Source organism: Anopheles gambiae, chromosome 3 (genome assembly GCF_943734735.2).
Source record: "Anopheles gambiae chromosome 3, idAnoGambNW_F1_1, whole genome shotgun sequence".
Lineage (NCBI taxonomy): Eukaryota > Metazoa > Arthropoda > Insecta > Diptera > Culicidae > Anopheles > Anopheles gambiae.
Window position 1 is genome coordinate 41,946,253 of NC_064602.1, and position 21,635 is coordinate 41,967,887.

The 21,635-nt window shown below is 45.4% G+C and overlaps 1 protein-coding gene across 10 annotated transcripts in view; it reads right to left on the bottom strand.

Annotated features, from left to right (window-relative positions):
- The window catches only part of LOC1279156 (aryl hydrocarbon receptor nuclear translocator homolog), a 199,886-nt gene that overhangs the window by 140,454 nt on the left and 37,797 nt on the right, over window positions 1-21,635 (bottom strand). Inside the window, exons 1-2 of one of the 10 annotated variants that reach the window (XM_061660564.1) lie at window positions 20,833-20,951; window positions 5,036-6,751 (exon numbers count right to left, since the gene is read on the bottom strand). The exons of 5 other annotated variants lie outside the window; for them this stretch is intronic. In XM_061660564.1, coding sequence (XP_061516548.1) covers window positions 5,036-5,451 — 416 coding nt within the window. In that variant the 5' untranslated portion in view covers window positions 5,452-6,751; window positions 20,833-20,951. Of the gene's footprint in view, window positions 1-5,035; window positions 6,752-20,658; window positions 20,952-21,635 lie in introns of those variants that run through there. 4 more of the 10 variants (XM_061660562.1, XM_061660565.1, XM_061660563.1 and 1 more) reach the window with 4 other exon arrangements.

A 21,635-nucleotide genomic window follows, 5' to 3' on the forward strand; every position in this document is an offset into this window, starting at 1 on the left:
GATCAATCCTAATACACATAACATGTTAAGCATGCATAATTCTTTGGAACATGTTAATTATCAGTTTATAATATTTAAAATGAGAGTTCCATATAAATATAGGGTATCTATAAAACACACAAAAAATAAATTGAGCCGCAATAAGGGAAAAATTAAATCAAACCTCTACACCTTTTTCACTGCCAAATTCAATCCAATTCTGATTATATGCGTCCTACAGCAGTACATAAGAAAAATGTTTGTTTTCAACACAATAAAACAATTTTCAATGCTGCCAACTACGGCTGAACTTTGGCCGTGTGCAAGACACAAGATGCGTCTTCTGTGAACTGAGACACCGCAACAGGCCGGTGCAAGGGTCAAATTTAAAAGCATGACTGACCGACCCTGAATTTTCAAGATGGGAAAAAATACAATTGTACGGTTATTGTACAGAGGTGCGCCATGTCGTGAATTGTCATTTCGTAAATTAAATTTTGATATATTGCAAAAATTATTAAAACTGCACCGGGCGAAACTGGCAAACGGCGAAGATGATTTCCTACATGTCCGGGGCTCAAGTCAGCGCATTTATATCTTCCCACAGCATTACGGGTGGCTCGGTGGACGGGGTGGACAAGAATCGTGAGAAGCACGTTAACGATAACATTCCACCTCCCACCCGCTCACTATCCCAAAAGCAAAAGATTCACTTCGTTTGCCCGTGAAATCACTTCAATCGTTGGTAATCCTTACACAGGCTCCAAAGTACGCTTGTTTTTATACGCCCCGGCAGTATCGAAACCAAATGAATCAATTGATGCTTTTCGATGCCAATAAGAGATGAATGGTCGTTGCGAAGGGACACGAGAGGGCATAAAACATGTTCCATGTCTCACTCTCGCTCTCTCTTTCAATCCTCAGCACTACAGTTTGATACCGGTTGTCGGTGTAGCATGATGCACAAGAAAAAAATATATATATACTACGAGAATTTGCACGCGTGCAGCAGCACATTGCGCATTCGGTATCCCTCTGTGGTGGTGATGGTGATACGCGCGTCATACGTTTCTTGGTTTCTTTTTCTCGGATGCTCCTCACCGGCTTCAAAGGGATCACGATCGACAACACGGGGAAAAAAGAGAAAAAAAGGGACGGAGACAGAGAGAGAGAGAGAGTGGAGGACACCGGAGAAAAGCGAAGCGAAATATCCCGGTTGGGGGTTAGTTGATAGTGAAATCACTGGCGCATGTTTCACCGGGACCATTCTTTGTAATCCGTTTCTCGCGCGTCTACTGCATTTCCAGCGCTGTTTTGTGGAGCTCCCTAATTTGGGAGATACAACCGGGGGACGCTGAAACGCGCGATCGCAGAACCACACGGAGAGACAGACGGTGAGATTAACCAAAAGGAAAGGCGTAATGTGGCTCTAGATAGGGATGGCAAGGCGTAGGGTGGCAAGGTAAGATAACATAACATTAAATTTAATTTATTACAGATTTAAGAGACCGACCAGCGGGATGAGCAAGAGATGCACCATACACACAGACACAGCAGGATAACAATGCAAAACTCGAGCACTTTTAAAACGCTTGTGAGTCTCTGCGTATCGAATGCAAAACACCCCCCTTAAACCGCTCCTGCTTCCACCACCACTTCTGTTGTCGGCCACGATGAAGATGCAACTGTAGATGCTGGCGGAACACACTCTGGAGGGTTTGCTCTCCATAAATAACGCTAGACGCGATTAAGCGTTTACCTCCTTCTTCGAGAGGCCTATATAGAGACGTTTCTTACGCATCATCACATCGCTGGTGTCGATGATCTATTAGTGCGTTTAATGCTGCATGATGAATGCAACCGTGGCGAAAATAAATAAATTATTCATCGCACTTCAACAAGGACACGACCCAACGGTGGTGGAGGAAAATCGGCCGGAGTTAAGAGAATAAATACATTCCACTATTGCTGATGAAAAGCAACAGCAGGCGCAGCGCTCTTCAAAACCGACGCCTTTCATGCAGCAGAGATTTTCTTTGGGGTGCACAATTATTGCCCGCGTACCGGGAAGAGCTGTAAATAATAACAAGAATGTGCCTCATTTCCCTGGCACTCGACCGAGACGACCTAGCGAGGAACGAGCAGCAGCAGCTGATGTCTTCGTAAATCAATCCTTTTTTCACCCCGCCAGCACGGGGTTTGTTGAGAAAAGGAGTCAACAACTTCACAGAAAACTCGCTGGTGTAGTCAGCAAGCTTCACCTCTCCACCACCAGCACTTGGCTGCTGCCGATCGCGAGAGTAATTGATACTTTGATGAGGTTTAACGTATTGGCTGTTTTATTTTTCCACCTTGTTTTCATTTTTATCCTTCGCGTGTCCGGCCAGTTAGTTGGCCGGCATAGGAAAATGAACCACTGTCCATCCTAACTGCCGGCGACGATGCAGCTGAGCCTTTACTAAAAACTCTCGTCCTTTCTTTATGCCACTTCAGGGAAGGAAGTGGCAGGGTAGGGTACGGTCGATGGCCACTAACTTCGGCGAGATGATGATGATGTGGGGAGTACATAAAATTTTATTGCTATCATAATATTTTTGTAAATATGACCCACGGAAGGTGATGATGACTGTTTGCCGGGACAGAAAGGGGAAAGGCTGCAGTGCTCAAGGGACCGGGGTATTCTTTACTGCCTCCACAAGCGTTGCTGTCCACTCCAAAAGGAAAGGAGGTCAGAACGAAGTTGTCCGGAGGACACAGCGCTTGCTGAATGTGGCCGCGTCGTCCCCGCGCAGCAATCGGCGGCGAGCAGATTCTTTCCGTCCCGGGCGCGCGCGAAAATTTATGACGTTGCGGAAAGTGTAAATTGCGAAAAGATTTGTTCGGTTGTGTTGTGTGTGTTTTTTGTTCCCGTCTTCCACCAACCCAACCCCGTTCATTTACCTTTGCACACCACCGCTGTGTGTTCGTTTGTGTATGTGCGCTCCTGTGCTGTGCTCCTGCTGTTTTGCTGCTTTATTTCCAAGGCTTTGTGCGATTCCTTCTAACCAGACACACCAACTTCGAATCCCAAGCTCCACAAAAAGGTGGCCCAGTGTTTAGTACGGGTGCGTTTGCAGAACAGAAAAATGCTGCAAGAGGAGCAACCCGAAGAGCACCAGCAGCAGCAGCAGCAGCAGCAGCAAGTAAATTAATACTCGTGCGCACTCAACGCGCTTAGGGAATTTCTTCCTGACCCATGTTGGCGGGCCTTTAAGTATGGGAGGATATTTTTATGAAGTGTATCGTTATGTTTTGCATCGATTTCTCGATCGACACTACAATCAAGCGTAACGTTTAAGTGGGAAAAGCTGGAGCAGGAGAGACAGAATCGAAAACAGGCGCAACGAAGCTCGTTGCCATTTTATCGTACAATTTTTATCTGCCACCGCAGAGTCCGCAACATGACACTCTCGGCAACTGCAATTCGCGGTCTGCCCTCTTCCCGAAAAGCAAAAAGAACTGCTCAAGAAGCGTTCTGTTTTGTTTTAGAGCCCCAGACACCGGAGCAGAAGCTACAGACGCTGGGTGCGAGTTGGTTCGGTTGGTGGCAATGCGAGAGCAACGTTTTTATGTTAATATCGGATAATAAATTCCGGTAGCCAGTAGTATTCGGTGCCACCGCGCAAACAACGCTACGGAATGCAGAGATTTTGGATTTTATATGTGTTTAGTTTTATTTGCTGGCAGGCCTGCTTTTTTCTGCTGTGCAGCGAAATATGGTTGTATTTTATGCTTGATTTGTTGTGCAGAGGCCCTGCCAACACCAATGACCAGGGGATCGATGGGAGCAGATAATAGAATCGTTTTATATGACACCTTTACCTTCCATGGTGCTCTGCTCGGAGCAGTTGAAGGTTGTAAAGAATTATGAATTTTTAAGGTGTATCGTAATACGCAAAGGACCGGTCACTAAATAAAAGGAAATTGTTTTGAAAGTGATTCTAAAAAAAATACTGTTCATAAACAGGACTTTGAGTGTATATGTATGAATTTAAAAGGTGAATTTACAACGTACATCTTACACAGATTACCATACGTAACATGTTTTCGTGACTTTTTTATGATATTTCTGAACAGCTTATGCAGTGAAACGCTAACTAAGCCTGTTCTCAGTTTTGATTAATGCCTGCTGAAAGTATTAGTGAGCAGGAAGAAATGATACATTCAATGAAAATTATAATCAATTACGGATCAAATCAAAAAGATGATTTCACAGGCTCCAGGATATTTTACCATTGACTTGAACCAACAAGAAATTATACTTTAACAAAAATACATCATTCGAGCGACTTTTATCAATGCTTATTCTAAATAAATTCATAATAACTAAACTTCAATCCTTAAGAACAGATGAGACGTGATTATTCCATGCAAAGAAGGATAAATAGTTTGATCATATTAAAAAAATATTCTTATCTATACAAACAAAACCAGTCAACGCATATTCTTATTGTTGTTTTAACACATCCTGGTCATGATAACAACTGACCGAATTCGTAACGTTAATATAGTTCGTTAATTGCACCTAAAAATATCAAGTATTTCTGTTACGTCCACCCAAAAGTCAACATACAATTTCCGAGATTAGCCCTTTAAAATCTACGAAGAAAACCCCCAACAGGCTAAGTGCTCATATGATCTATTAAATTTGTTACTTTATCTTATTTGAACAGCATTTTACAAATTCAAGCAATGCCATGGCCAAAGGTGATTTATATGACACAAATTCGTATTCTGTTGTTAAAACAATCATTGAAACTCATCACATCAGCATCATCAGCATCAGTTAGTAACATTGTTTAACAATAATTACATGTTATTTTTAATTATAGCTTTGCTAGAGTTGCTAGACAAGAGATGACCTGAATATTATCAAAAGCCGACCACTCAGTGCAGAGCTATTTCAATCGAGAGTGAAGAGTTCATGATTGTGTGGTTAGCGCTTTATTTTTCATTGCTTCAATTGAGTAGTTCAGCAACCGCAAGTTGCATCTGCCACTCAGTGCTGTAAATTTACCTTCTTCGTTTGGTGATTCCGCCCAGCGAGGGCGCCAGCTCCGTTAGCTGCGGGTCGGTTTGCATCGGCGAAACGCCGGCCGCTACGGCTGCGGCCGCCGCAGCCGCCGCTGCCGCCGCCTGGTGGTTGTGCGAGACGGCGGCCACACCGGCGGCCGCCACCGCACTGGCCGCCGCGCTCGGCAACGGTGGGGGCGGTGGCGGTGGCATATGGTGCGGCGAGGCATAGTGGTGGCCGAGCAGCGTCGACGGTCCAGGTACGTTGTTGAACGAGGTGATGGTGGAAGGCGGCGTCGGCGAGCCACCGTGATGGTAGGCCGGGTACGGATGGTGATGGTGCGGTCCGGCCAGGTACGCGTTGCCCGGTGTCGCGTAGTGTGGCGGACCTTGCGATCCACCCTGCGCGTACGCGTACATCGTGCTTACGTCATATGGTTCCAGTTTGCAAAACGTTTTGGGGTCTAGGTTGCGTCCACAAAGTCCGCCCCGTGCTGCTGCTGCTCACACTGCGTCCAAAGCTGTACAGCACTGCTTAGCCTCTATTATGGTAAATGTTAGGTGGATGAGGGATAAACACCGACAGGGCGGCAAAAATGGCTTCCGCTCCTGATATGGATCCAGCCAGCACAGAAGCACTGAGCCACACACACACGCGCCGTTTTATCACACAGGTTCTACAAACATCGAGGAAATACGCTGAGCTTCCGGCGAGCGCGCACCAGCCCCGTAGGCGTATGCAATGTATGCACAATAATCTCGCACCTTTTCCCTCCAATCACCGCACTCGGACGGAACAATTCCGCTTACACATGAGCGCTCCAATCCGTTGCATCCGCCGATAATTGATCTGCTTAACTGCCCTTTTTTCCACACTCGTTAGTGTTGCACACGCGGAAAGCTCTTTTTTTCACGCTCGTTATTAATCTTTCATCTCTCCATCCACATGTTGCTATCCATCCGCAAAAAAGGGCTACAATTTAGCACTGCTTAACATGTGCAACCGGACACTACAGTAGTAGCAGTAGTAGTAGTAGTAGCACTAGTAGTTGTAGCAGCAGCAGTAGTATTGCACACTTCTCCCTTCAATAGCGATCGAGCCAATTTGCTGTGGCATGCATCCAATTGCACCGAGGGAATGAGGGGGGAGAAATTAAATTAAAAAATAAAACTACAACCCGCTCTTGCACCTAACGCACTCGTTGCGGGTGCATTTTGCATTCGTCACTCTTGAAACACATATGAGCACACACACAACCACACATTCACGAATGCGCGATGTACACTTTCGCTCCTTTTTTTTGGCCCGTGGCGTACACTTCATTTACTCAACAAACAAACCGAACAAACAGAACACACTGTCACACGCACCCAAATTTGGTGGGCAACCCTTCCTTCCGCTTTCACCCCTTTTTCGCCCCGAGTTGCACATACAAGCACACATAAACATATAAGCACTCAGGGAACACACAAAACGCTACACACGCGGAACGAAAAACACTCGGCCACAGTAAACGTGGCACTGGACGCCGACGGGAAAAATACTTTCCGCTGATAATTAAACCGATATCACACACTGTAGGTTGAATTCTCGCCTTTTTCAGCGGACACTCTTCACGCACTCAATTTTTGCATATCCTTCTTCCCGGTGGGTGGTTTTTGATTCTCACTTCTTTATACTACTCTTTTTTTTTGCAAAATCAATCTGCCGTGCGTCAATCTGAATTGGATTAAAATAATAAATGAGCGCAAACGCTTTTTTGGGAACGAGTTTATTATGATTAAACAAAAAAACCCATACACTTTTCACACTTGATAGTACACGCACAAATAAGCGAATGTAATAACAGGAGACAATCGAAACGTATCGAAAAATCACACCATTTCCATTGCATCCTTTTTGCAAAGTGCACAACATAGTATACGCCCTCCCTACTTTTAGCATCCTCTGTTCCTGTCCCGTTTACTTCCCGCACTGCAAAACCTCCATGCCGTCTGTATGGAGTGTAATTTTTCGGAGTGTGTGTTGGTGGCAGTTGAGTTGCAGGCTGGCGGCGTTTGAGGATGATGATTGCGAAGTGGTTGCATATTGCACTGTTCGCCGGGGTGCGAGGTGTATGTGTTGATCTTTACGAGCACGCTCTCGAATTCTCGGTATGTAAACGGGTGAGGCTAATAAGCGGTTCCGAGTGATCTAATTTGAACACACACAACTAACGAATGGTGCGCAGCGTGTGTGTGAGGGAGACGGTTGACTACCGAATGTCCGAGGCGCGTTTGTGCCGTTTGGTTTGGTTGTTGGCGTTCGAAGATACGGCGGAAATCGGATTTAGTGCGCTCTTTAAAGGTATTTTATTGGTATGACCAGAAAGGGACAGCAGGGCATGATAGTACCTCTTTGATTCCGCAAGTGTAACAGAAGAACATAGGTTCGATAAACGAAAAATTGGTGTAGTATGAGAATAACTAAGTTTAAATCCTTGTAAAACTATTTTTTATTTTCAGTTTACTCATTGGTCTATTCAAAGCAACACAGAAGATTGAGAAAGAACTCTCAATGGGTTTTACGAAGAAATAAATATAAGAAGCATGATCTTAATAATTGGGAGGAAGACTACTAATTTTTAACACTTTAGTTCTATGGAATTCCTCTAATTATTGTATACATTTCTATTTAACGATTTAAAACCAGTTAATTTTCTAAATTTCTCAATAATAATTTATTTTCCTTTGCAAACTTTGCGACCAAAAGAGCCAAATTCTACAAAAATTTTCGTAGAGTTCCATGTGAAGAGCCAAATAGATAAGCCATGAATAAAAATACGTGAAATTCCTATGAAATATTTAAACGATTTAGAGCCGCCATCTCAAAATCAGATCGCTGGGTTAGCTCATGTAAGATTGGTGTTTTTTGTGCTGAAGTATAAATATTGTGTCAAGAAATGTTAAATACTGTTTTATTCGATATGTTCAAATCTATTCAAAAAACCCATTTCCACAGAAAAAAAGATAAGTAAACCGATTTTAAAATACATCTTTGCGTCTCCTCCATTGATTACAACAAATATAGCCGAACGTAACTGTCAAATGGATGCAACCCTGATTGCAATGGATTCCACCGACAGGCACTGAAATTTTAGCTTTATGGTTTAAAATACGAAATGGGTCAATAATGGAATTTGAACGACGATTTGAAGATATCAATATCAATGTTTTGTTTAAAGTCATAAACCACAACCTCAGATAAATGAGATAAGCCAAGAAACCCTGCAATCGACGATATTTACTCTATAATGCACGTAAAAGTCATTTATATTTGATGTATTATTCCAAGCATTGTTGAATAAAATTTTTACTATCTATATTCTGCCCCACTATTTTCAACGTAATGGTATAACAATTCTAATGCAAACTGCAACAATTGCTTGATAACGTTGAGGCTTACTCTTCACACAACCCCACTAGCCCATACAGGGAACCTCGCCAAGTCACTCTGAGAAAAGTTACCAGCTGAAAAACGTTAGATTTCTTTACTTCACTCCGTTGCCATTTTCTGCTACCAACCAATTCCAAACAACAAACCGTTTCCATTGCACAGCAACAACACTTGTACTGCTCTCCGGTACGGAAGCATTCCACCGAGCATTGAACACTGGTCCGTGAGCAAGGCATGGGGGGGCAAAGGGCGAGGGTTTTTCGGTTGGTAAATATTGGTAAACATTTCTGCAACACTTGACCTCGCCAAACGCGGAGGTTGTAAAGTGGAAGGTAGTAGAACAGAATACAGCAGCATAGCAGCAAAAGCTACAAAACGCGATTCTGGCGGAGTTTTCGTAGTGCATAGCACTACGCTGCGCCCCATTCCACAGACCAGCTTTCCGTGAGGGTTCGGAAAGGGGCCGCCACTCCAAATGCATGAGTGTATGTTTTTGCTTTTTTACATTTGCAGGCACATTTTTGCTTGCATTGTTTTGTTTCTCCTCAACCATCGCCATACCACACAATGTTCCGAGCGCGCGGTGGATAAAGTGACTGTACACTACTGCTGATTTTCCCGCAGTGGCTTTAGAAAAAGTGGAAAGAAGCGGCCCGTAGCTGCAAGCAAGAACTGCACCCTCTGCTCGAACTGCCCGATGGTAAGCATCGTAAAAGATGTGATCTTCGAAATATTGCAGGATTTTCCCGGTGTAAAAACGACAATCTCCACGACAGCTACCTTCGCTGTCGGGCCCGTGCGGAGGTGGAATAAAATTTCCCCCTGCTCAGTAAAAACCCATCATATTGTAATCGATTAGTGCATGCCCAAACGGGGTGTAAAACCCAGGTCACAAAAACCATTCCCGTGCATAGGAAAGTGAAACTGGCAACTACAGACACAGCTGACGGCGAACAAGGTCTTAGAGGTCGGGTGAGGCTGTAAAGATCTTTATTTATGTTACCGAGGAACGACAGTTCCATCCCACTCCGCGCTGACAGGGCTCACACAAGGCACAGTGAGGTTTGAAATTTGAACCCAAATGCTAGAAGCTGTTATGTTTATCGGAAGTCGGCAGACAAAAGGGCAAACACCAGCCACTCGGTCGTCGTCGTTGTCGTCGTCGGACGTCGGGAAATCGGATGCATCCGCCGCTGCACGCCTCAGTTGTGGCGAGATTTATGTACTCAGCTGCAATTCGGACGAAAATGCGGCAGTGTTTGACTTCTGCCTTGAGTTTTCGAGCGCCTTTGTTGCAGCTTGATGATCGTTCGTCTACTCACACAGCTGTGATTTTGCCAAATTCCAATCTAAACAATTCAACCCAAAGCTCAACCTTGTGGCCGGTGGCTTACATCGGAAGGACATAATTTACCGTGTCATTTATGCACCGGCACATATGCACTCCCGCGGAGTTATTTCCATTTCCGGCTGGGGGGTGATTTATCACTAATTCTATTCCTTTTTTTGTTCGCTCTTCCTGCCACAAACCCAATCAATCTATCCAAGACAGTGGACCAGTGGACCAGAGCGAGTGTTACCAAAGGAACGCGGGCCAAGGAATGATGGAATAAATTATTGGTTCTTCCTGTGCCTCGGAAAAGGGATGGATGCCATCAGAAGACGTTGCAGGTAGCAACAGGGATAGAATTACAGCACGGTACTACGGGTCCAACATAACACCGATACGTATCAGGCGATAAAAACAAACATCCCAACAGGTACAACGCAAGTGTGAGTTACCTGCGCTTCTCTCAGCGGGTTCAGACCTCGGTACTCCCCTGTGGTTATTGACTTTCGGGATGATATGTTTTTAATTGTTTTCACACCTATGGCTCTCTGTCTCGCGCTCAGGGACACTTTTTCTTGGGCTGTTTCTTCACCTCTAGACCTGTGCGCCGTCCACTGAAGCACGGAGGTTCGGTAGGTGACGGAGAAACAGGTACAAACCGGATCACTTCTCGGAAGGACACCTACGGACACTACTCGGAACAACACCAGTAGTGATGAGTGGTAGTGCGACCCTGGGAGAGCATATCTATACATGCATGTTACACCATCTTTCGATGTTTATGAATGAATTTTTCGTTCCTAATCCTATTCGTAGGCCTTCGGAGAGGAAAATGATGATATCTAAATCATAAACCCGCTGCATAATTCATACCAAGCGGGGGCTGCTGTAGTTTGACAACAGCATCGTATCAGCTCCGTCTGATGGCTTAACTGCCAGCACGGCGAGAAGCTAAACATAAAAATAACGAATTGTTAGCACATTTACATTTTACTGCCCAGTCTCGGTGTCCATGCGTAAGTAATTATGCGTCGTGTTCACGGGGCCGGAAATAGGAGAAGGAGAATAAAGAAAAAGAAACACTAAAACCCACACACACACGCACGCCGTACAGGTCTAGGCTAGGAGGTGTGGGCAAGAAAATAAAATGAAGAAGAATTAAACAGCAATGAGGGGAACAAACAACGCATCCAGCATACAATCGGCATGTACATTCCTTGCGCAACAGTCATATATCGAGAGTTGCACATGCAGCAGCGGCAGCAGCAGTTGCACTGCAATTACAATCTACTGCAGCGTGTGTGTGCCTCTTCTTTGTCTTTGGAGCGGGATTTATACGCGATGGTTTCCTACCGGCCGGCCAATATTGGACCGGATGAACTTTGTCACAGTCGAATGGATTGCACAGTCGAGGCAGCGGTAGATAAGTGATACCTAAAACCCACACCGAATCCATCGCCGGGAACGCAAATCGGACCCTGAGGGGAAGCGGAACGAGCGCTCGGGAGTTGACTGTCGATTAGCACCCGTTTCGCACCGATCGTAAAACATTGGCGTATAACAACAGCAGCATAATGGGGTGCGAGAGCGCGAATCCACAGAGCATTAGCCTACCCCATTGCTCCTTTCGCATGCTCGTTAATAATACAATAAATGTGTGCTAAATGCAAAGTGGCTGCACTGTGTGTCTTCCCACCGTTGGAACTGCTCCTCCTCTACGGAAAGGTGGCGGGAGGCAAGGTAGGAAGGAACAGCAAACGAGAGCGTACACACTTTTAATGAGACGAATGAGTAGCATTAATTTTAGTTTATTTCGCCAATGGATATGTGGAGGCTAGCGGGAGAGAGCTGGCTGCTCCCGTTGAGATGGGTCTCATAAAACTCTGGGCAGCAGCAGCAACAGCAACTACACTTGGTCTCAATTGCATCGTACGCATACGCACGCGGGAAGGCATGGAGGAGAATTGATTCTTTGATGGCTACTAGACAGTAAAAATAAATGAGCAGCATTTAACAGCCGAGTGTACGCGCGTTCGCTTGCTACTACCCCTGGGAACCTATTTGCGGTGCGTTATAAATTACTTGCCGTTCTCCATGCCTCCCCCTCCTCTCCAACAACATTGACACACATCAATCCACCGTCCCGCCCGGTGTGTAATCGATCATCTATTAATGCCACGCGGGCAGGAAAGTGTTCGTAATAACGGGAGGCATTGCTGAACAAACGGAAGACAGGACAAGCCGAGGGCCTACTACCACCGGGTCATCTAAAATAATAACCGAATTAATATTAAATTGCAACAAAACAAAACACACAACACTATGGTGTTGGAGGGTAGAGGGAGTCTTGTATATTCGATGCATCATAACTGAAGCCTAACACGATGAAGTAATGTGAACATATGTATCCCATCAAGCAAGCAGCAGGGCTGGTGTTGGGGATGAAATAGGCGCCAGTTCCTAGGCAGAAGTGGAACAAGCTTTGTATCTATTTCATAACGACCGCCAATCTGTTTCCATTACGATCGATTCAAGAGCCACATTACATTACGATGGTATGCGGTGTGTAAGACCTCCTCTCTTCGCCGGGCATCAACAACATTTCGGGGTTCTGACGCTTTGTTTCATCGCTTTTTTTTTTTTTGTTCATCTTTCGGTCACACACACCCCGCGAAGGTTATCTCATCGGACATATCAAAATATCAATCAACCAGTCAGAGACAGTGACAGACACATCGCCCCAAGAACGCAGCAGCGACACGTTAAACGCTTCTAATAACACAATTCAAATTGGCTCCAATTTTCCTGCCCTGCCACGGTCGGCGCGGCGGTACACTACAAACACTTATACAGGACCGGATAGCGCGGAGCTCTCTTAAAATTGTTTTAATTGGCCTCCCGAATACCAGCCAAAAACAATAAAGACAAAAAACCTTCGCGGGAAAACAAAACAAAAAATACACTGCAGCGACCCTCCACACTTCTTCCCCCTGGGCAGACTGGAGAGGGAGCAGCCCCTGTGTGACAGACTGATCCATAGTGTACACCGTCGTGCAGTCAGTCAACGCACAACAAACGCAGCAAACACCCAGCAACAAAGAAGCGAAAATAATGAAATGAGAAAAACTATCAGAAATGGTATGCGCCAACAACAAGGCCCTTGCCGACAACACAGTACAAGCAAAACTGGTCAACAGCAACAGCATAATGTGTGTGTATGTGTGTTGTTGGACGCGTTTGTGCCGTATTGGCCTTGCTTCGAAACCAATTAAACTTTATCCTTCCATCTGGACATCCGCTCGCAGTAAGCGAGCTGCCACCAACCTCACCATACACACACACGTAAATGGAGAGAGCAGCAAAGCCTTCCCCAAAAAAAAAGGACGAACGCTTTCGTCCCCCACCCGGTGAGTTCGCCAGCCAAAAAACCGGAAACGAAGAATTGATTTCGAAAAACTGATATCACCCCCACATAAAGTCTACGCGTGTGTGTGTATGTATTTACTAACGTGTGTATGTCTGTGTAGGTGTGTCCCCTTTATCCTTCGTCCTGCGCTTACAGCTCGCCCTCCGAAAAAAAACATGGCACGCGTTCGCTCTGTGCTAGGTTTGTTATAATAACTGTTTGGACTCTATTGACCAACGGCACTCGGCGTCTAGGACTCGCCAGAGGGGAAGAGGGACAGAACGAACAAAAACCAAAAACCGGAAGGCTTTTATAGTTCGATCGAACATTCGGTTATGATTCATGGATTCTCCGACGCTCTTTTTGCGAAGCTACTGTAGCTGCCAGTTTTGATACATCGTAAAACCGGAAAACCTTAAGGATCCTAGGTGGAACGTAAAAAAAAGTCTGTACTGCAAACTTCCACAACCATATTTACCAGGAACAGAGGGTGGTATATATTGGGGTCTGGAATACTCTTTCAATCGCGCATAGCGCAACATTGTGTAGCACACGCGTGTAGTAAAACATGAGCTGTGTAAAGCGCAGTGATAGGACTTTTTCAAAAGGTCTCTGGAAGGATTCGGGGGCTGGAGAATGGTAAAAAAGCAGGACGACGTCTCCAACCGTGCCTGACGATGGTGGCGATGACGTTGGATCAGCTGCAGTGCGAGACACCCCTAGGCATTTTTTTCATCGTTCGCTGTCTATAATACAAGGTAGCGCTGGCCCCGTGGCGTCCCTCTTCCTAACTGGCGGCGCCGACGGTCACGCACCGCCGCGTTTTTGAAGACATATCCTGCTGTAAGTGATAGTTAATTAAGCCCGATGATGGAGGTACACACTATGCCGGGCGGGTTGTGTTTGTTTGACCTCGCTCTGTTCCACCAGACTAGGGAATTGGTGCGAGATCAAACGTCCTAGAGTAGAGCACGACCCCAGGTTGGACCACACACTCTTCCTGCTCGCTGCGATGTGAGACAAATGTTTTCAGGGCCAGGGAAACGCTGGTCACTAAGGTGGTCTTCCAAAGCTGACACCATGATTAACACCCCATAATGAACAAAACTGGAATGGAAATTATTGGAGTCCTTTTTTTCTCGTGTATCTGTTCTGGAAAACCTCCATGCCCAATGTCCATCACAGTATCGGCGGTGGGCAGCTCCATTGGAAACTTATCCTCGCCCGACTGGCTTCGGAGCTAATTAAGGTTCGCTCTCTGCTCGCTGTCTCTCCATCGGCCAGATATGATGTGTGTCTGTGTGTCTGTGAGGTGGTCTAAAACCCACTGAACCTTAAAGCTTAAACCGAACGAGCGAGAATGGTAATGTTCCAGACGTACCGACAACTACCGGCAACCAGCGAGTGGCGTTGGGAAGGCGTCGTTCAAAAGGAAATGGCATATGGAACGGTAGTTTGTACCATTTCATAGCACGAGCTAGGACACTGCACAGCGGAATGCAGTGAGAGGGTTGGCATGAAGGGGTGGTAAAGACATTGGTAAAGAAAATTAAAACCAGGCTACGATTTCGAAGCGCCGGCAGCAGTAGTGCTTACAAATCCAAAAAGTTGGAAAAGTGTAGTAATTGTTTCGAAAGGCTACCCGAAGCCGGCTCTCGCTAACTAGCAGCCACTGCACTAATGGAAAATTAGCCGCTTCCAGTTGCAGTCCAGCACAGCCAATCTTCCTCTACTTCTTCACCTCCGTCTACCGACACAAACCAGGGAGAGTAAACCATCAGCAGCAGCAGCTATTTTGCTGCTCATTCATTTATTTTGTCGGTCTGTTGGTTTAAGTCTATCCGTCTGTCCGTCCGTCAGTCAGTCAGTCAAAGTCATCTCACTGCCCTCTCACCACAAGAAGGACATTCGGCTCCCCCCCTCCCCCTGTAACAGAGTGAGTGTGTGTCTGTTTTCGAAAATGATACCGGCAGCTGTCACACCAACATTCGTAAACTTGCCAAACGACACCACATGCGGCCGACAACAATAACAGCAACAACGCACCGCGCGGCTCCATGTGTGCGTGTGGTTGGGGATGAAATTCGGGATTGTTTATGGACGATAAATACACACATCGTTTACCGACAAACCCCGTTTCGACAGTGTGAGTGAGTGTGTATGTCTGTGTGTTAACGGAGGAGCGTAACTGGTACGTTACTTTTACGCGCCAGTAAAACAACTTCTTGGAGATTATTTTTGCCTTTTAACACCAACAACAAAGTTGCGAACGTGGTCTATTTTTTGTTTCAAGTTTTGTGTGCCCTTTCTTTGTGCATTGAGCTAATTTTCTTCTCTTTTCGAGTTGGTGCACTGTGGCTATGAAACAATAGATATCAATGGTGCCTTAAGAATAGGACACTGTTAGGGACACTACTGCTGCACTCTATCATCCGTAATGTCTTTGATGAGCACAAGAAACAGACGACGATAATCATGATGATGGTAAGAAACAATTGTTAGGGTTATGTTCCCTGGAGGACTAACATACCGCTCAACATTTGCTGTAGTTGCGCGCTCTCTGTTTCGCTCCGGCAGTCCTAGAAGTCACTAGATGACACAAAAGCTCAAAGTACACCAGGCGTAGCAGTAGTAGTGGTTCTTCGAACCGCACTCTTTTAGTCGACATCATCACTTTCCTTCACCATCGTGTCCATCACTACCTGCCCCCGGTAATGCACAAGAATTGGCCACTGCGAAGCCGGTGTGTGGCCAGCGTGGAAGAGCCGGCGTGCTTCGGCGGCCTCGGGGGTAAGCTTTCCACACCGAAGATTCCATTTGTTTCAACCAAAATGATAACAAAGTAACTAAAAACATACTCAAAATAATAAAGAGAACAGTTAGAAGAAGAAAAAAACCTCATACACACACAACAACTCGAAAAAAAAAATAAAACCACTGCACAACGCCTGCCCCGCGTCTGTCTTCTTGCGTCTCTCTCTCCCCTATTGCTCCACCATTTGGGGATTTTTCCACATGGACACAAAAATTGAAAAGTTTTCCTGACGCGACAGGCCTGGTCTATTCTATAGGACTCCCAGGCAGAGAGGGGCGCACGGTAAGGCATAGGGTTGGAGGAGCATTTTTGTGTTGTAACTTGCAGCCTTCACAAAAGGCAAAACATCAAACAGTAAACAGCAGCAGCAGCAGCAGCAACACCACAACAACTCCCATCCATCCCCTGAGTGGTGCTTGGGGGTTGGGTGATGTTCCCAACCGGTGCCTGATAGACAGAAAGAGAGAGGTGGAGAGAGTTAGAGAGAGAGAGAGAGAAGCAACCAAACCCGACTGGGAAAAGGGTTACTTGTGTGTGCGCTCAAACACACACCCTTGGAAATACTGTTTTTCTTCGTTTTTCTTTCCCTCAGTGTGCATTTTTTTCGTTGTTGTGATGGTGGTTATACTCTGCTGCTTAGGTGGCTCGCTTTTCGTTTCCCTCGGCCGGGCCAATTTCATTCCCCCGCATCATCCGTCGGTTCGCTGTCTCTGTGCAATTTAAGAGACGTTCTGGCGGCATATTTGTAGTCGCTTTTTTACTATTTCACCACAAAAGGTGGCGCATATAGTATAGTAGTAAAGTTCGTGTTTTTTTGTTTGCGTCGTTCGAAATTATTCTTTGTGCTCAGGGGAGGTACTGCTGTTGAGCTTTTTTCTTTTATTTCCGAATTGTAATAGCGCTAGCAGATTATATTCCTCTTCCCCCTTTGAAGGAAGCTAACAGCGGCAGGTTGTGTTTTACTCGTTCGCCAGCAGTGTGTTACTAGTTAGAACAGTCGGCATTTACGTGTGTGAACCTTCGTGGACAGAAGAGCCGACGGAAAAGTCTAAACGATCAGCCCTTTACATGTTTCTCTAATTCCAGCCTTTCCACACCCATCATATCAATCCGTCAACAGTAAGAAGTGGTGCAAGTGCGCTTTAGATTCTCTCTTTTTGTTTTTGTCAGTGTGCCATTTTTTTCAACCACATTTTTATTATTGGCCCAGTTTTCTACGTAAACTTTTACGTAGTAAAACACACAGACACACACACACACACTCACAACAATACCACAACAAACTGCTGCACTTTTGCACACTGCACGTTGGCACGGTTCGCGGTAGCAGCTGCGACTAACCGACGCAGAAAGGGCCGGTTCAGTTCTAGAATTTCAACTCCCTTGCTCATGTTCGCGCCTCACGTACATACGCGCCCGTGTGCTCTCTTTCCCTCTATCTGTTGGGCACTTTTCGCTGGAAACAAATCGACGAAAAAAAAAGAAACAACATACAGCGTTAAAACCTCAAGATGCTACAATGTTAATTATGAAGTGCACTGAATGCGCGCACGAGCCATTCCCTACGCCACTACTGCCTGCATCTGGAGCGGCTGGAGAGTAGATTTTCTTGTGAGTTTTTTTTTCAAGTTTGCAAAGATACACACTGTCAACGGGTGCAATCCGAGCCACGCCGGGTAGACGGTGTTCATTACTCTGCCCCCAGCTACTTTTGTTCTTATTTACTTTCAAACTGCAGTTCCATAATGGAAAGCCTTGAAATTTTATTGCCAACTTGATAGTAGAACAGTAACTTACACAACAAACCACACAAAGTCACATCAAGATTGCTAACTTGGGACCATACATTTGGTCCTTCCTTTGGAAAAATTCGATCCGTTTCTTCTCCCCGTCCTTTGGTGAGTGAAAAAAGAGCACTGTTCTAAAGAAACGCATCCAAAAATATCATTATGAGTGAGTTCTGTCTTCTGGCGCTATCCTCCTTCACCCGAAGCTTGGCGCATTTTGGCATTCCACAGCATTCCACAAATAGGGACGAGCGGGAAAACTTTTCACTGCAAGGAATTAACCGAACCGTGTCACACAAACACGCAAATCCACACACAAAAAAAAAAAATATCTCCATATCTCGCACCCTTTGCCACGCTACTGCTGCTGTGTTGTGTCCCTTTTCTTTTGGGCAAATAATAATAAAAAAGCGCACAAATTTAATTCTTTCTTCCATAAAACACCGGGCCCCGGGAGCATCATAGCCGGCGGCCATCATCATCACTGCATAGAGCGTCCGCGCTCCCGTTGCGGGCCCCAAGGAATGCCACGAACCGCGAACGGCACACGGAGAAGAGCTGAGTGCGGCAGCGAGAGAGAGAGACACGGGAAATGAAATTTATTTCCTTTTTAATTTAAATTTTCCCATTCCGCACCTTGGCCAGAGGAAAAAAAAGAAGTGGAATGTAAGTAGAAGAATGAGCAAAAAAAATGTACAAAATTAACCTACAGCGCCATCGTCAGCAGTAGTGTTGCCGGGGAGGCACACGCTGGACTGCGGTGCCGCTAGAACACCGGAAAGAGTGTGTGTGTGTGTGCAGGTTCGGTAGCAAAAGGCCATACCAAACAGCACCGGGTGGACGACACAAAATAGAGAGAAAGGCAGAAGAAGAAAAAAATCCAACTGAATCTTGGCGGGGGTAGGGGAGGAGGAGAGAGAGAGACTCCTGAGTAAATAAGAAAACTAGCAGCCAGCGAAAAATGGTGCATTTCGGAGTCGTTTTGCTGCAATCCGCACCGGCCGACGAGACACGGTGGGATAGATAAGAGTGAGAGAGGTAATGTAGGCACAGGGCAAGGTGCAAGGAAAAAAAACTTTTCTCGCTCAAAACAAAACACAACAACAACAAAAACAAAGTTGATACAGGATAATGTACATGCATAGAAGGATTTTTGTTTTTTTCGTTCGTTGGTTTGTTGGTTGTTGCTGGACTTTTTCCGTCCTGTCGGGAGACTTTTTTTTGTATTCTGCTACTGCTGCTGCAGTATTCGCAGACGGGAAATGATTGCTGAGAAAATGAGTTAGTTTTCCAGGGCCGAAAGGAGCAGCATATTTTCTTGCACACTTGAGCATTTTTTTTATCGCGCTTTTCTGGGTTGGTGAAATATGATTCATCCTTTCTGAATACTGCGTGTAAAGGGTCGTCTGATGAGCCATTTTTTGTAAGATATAAAATATTTCACAACAATTTAAAATTACATCGGAATAGTGTAGTTTGTTATGCAGAACTCTCAAATCCTCCTCTGATTCTGGAATCAAGCGCTACCGTACCAATATTCTTTAAGGTAAATAACATTTAAGAACGACAAAATTCCCTAAACAAACTGGTTCACCGAAAACTGCAAAGCAACAACACCGGAACCACCGATCGAGCACCGATTTTCCACCAATTTTTCACCAAATTCACCGTTCGTTCATCGTTGCCCACATACACAAACGCGCACATACAGCCGAAGGCACCAGAGAACAAACACAAACGGCGCGTTTGATTTCCTTCAAGGATCGTGGAAAGCCAAAAAACCAAAAACAAAACCACACCAACACACACATACAAACGCATGCACACACGTGGGGGACGGGTAGTTTTCTTTCATTTCACCTCTGAACGCCACACCGCCGTGTGTTCAAGCTTGCAGGTTGTACAGGGAAGAATTTTCCAATTTTTCCACACCGCACACACAACTAACGTCACTCGCGTACACAGTGGTGTTCCAGCTCACCGTGGAAAAGGTATTTTTGTATGTGTGTGTGTGTGTGTATGTGTCTGTATGCAGGACGACACTACACTGCTAGCACACATTCAGTCGTCGCACGGGGGGTTTGAGGGTGTTTTTCCGTTTTTCTTTTTACTTTTGCCAAAAACTCTCTATTGACTGAGGTTGTTCGTTCGGGGAGGGTTTTTGTGTTTTTTTTTTTCTTATACTCTTCTACCCCCCAAAACAGGGCGCGGAATGGTGATGATGAGCTGGAATTTTTCCGGTCACCCCGCCGATTTTGTCCAAAGGAGAGTATTTGAGTTTCACAAGGGGCAACACAACAGCGAGTTCTTGAACTTAGTATCGTGCCGTTTGAATTCCTACCGTTCCACACACTTTTCTGCTCGCTGCAGATTCACTTTTAGGCTGCAGACATGGTCGAAAACGGCTTTCGAATGCCTTTTATGTTACGCTTATCGGTGTAGAATCGCACAAACACAGCTCTGGTACCTATGGTTTCACATGTTAAGTTAATACCACCATTTCGGATCAGGTTAGCTGCAGTGAAGCTTGATCCAAACTATTTTTCCGCTGATAAAAGTTAAACTTTCCACACGTTTCGGGCTCAAAACAGACACGATTCATTTGGTTGCAAATCTTGGTAGCAAATAGCACAAAATTGTCCCAGATAGGTCAACCACCAGAGCCACTGTCACAGGAAGGTGTGAAAATCGCGAAATTCCGTGTTGGATTCCTCAGATGAGTCAGGCGTTGTCCATGTGTTGTCAAATACGGTTGAAGAGAGGAATAAAAAAATCACTGCATTTTTCAACCACAAAATATTACTGTCAAAACTAGCCACCCTTTGGTGCACTAAAAAATCGAACACATCTTACACTACCGTATAATTCGCTAGCGATTGAGCTACCACCCGGCAACAGAAACTGTATTTCACACGGCACGCCAAATAATCGCTTTCCAGCTGCACTGGAGACTAAACGCAAAATCGCGCACGACGAAACACACGTACACGGCACAGCGAGAGAATGGGAAAAAGGAAAAACCCGTACGCACACGGCTCCGCTCCGACACGTCCGTACTCGACGAAAGCTTTCCGATTACGCACGTAAAATTCGAAAATTCACACCGCTCGACCCTGCCAGGCCGGAGTATCTGCTGCAACTGTGACTCCCTTCGGAAACGGTAAACGGCTACGGCAGGGGCACGACGATTTCGCCCATTTCGCCCTCGCTCTCTTGGTAGCGCGTGTTTTGCCGAGAGAGCAGGGTGCAGCAGCGCGAGAGCGAGAGCGCCGTATATTCGCTCACGCGGAGTATCGGAGTGTGCTGCTCGCCTTTGAAGGGGTGCGCTTTGTTTTGTGTTCGACACTCACACCCCCATGCACACATGGACTGAAAAGGGGAAAACGTGTGTTCGTTTTTTGTTGTTGATAAGATAGAAAGAGAAGGCAATGCACGAGGAGAGTGAGAGAGAAAAATCATGCGAAAAGGCAATAGAAGGGATGGAATGCTTCGAAACAGAGCGAATAGCATCCAAGGGTGTCGAACATAAAAAAAGGCCAATAGCTAGGTAAAGGTATTGCCATTGGGATTTAAAATTAATTTAAATGTTCTGGTGCATAGAAATGGACAATTGAAGCACAGTTTTACTAATCATTAAAAGAGGTGTCCAAATAGAAGAATCATTCAACTGTTTTCCGATTGTCAATCTTCGAAGCAATATCTGTAGCTTGAAATTATGAAAGCCTAAACAGTTATTATAGATATAATTCAAGAAACACCTGCACTCAATTTTAGCCTGAAGCTTGTACATCAAATGAACTCGTCGAGTAGACAACCAGAGAGACTAATAA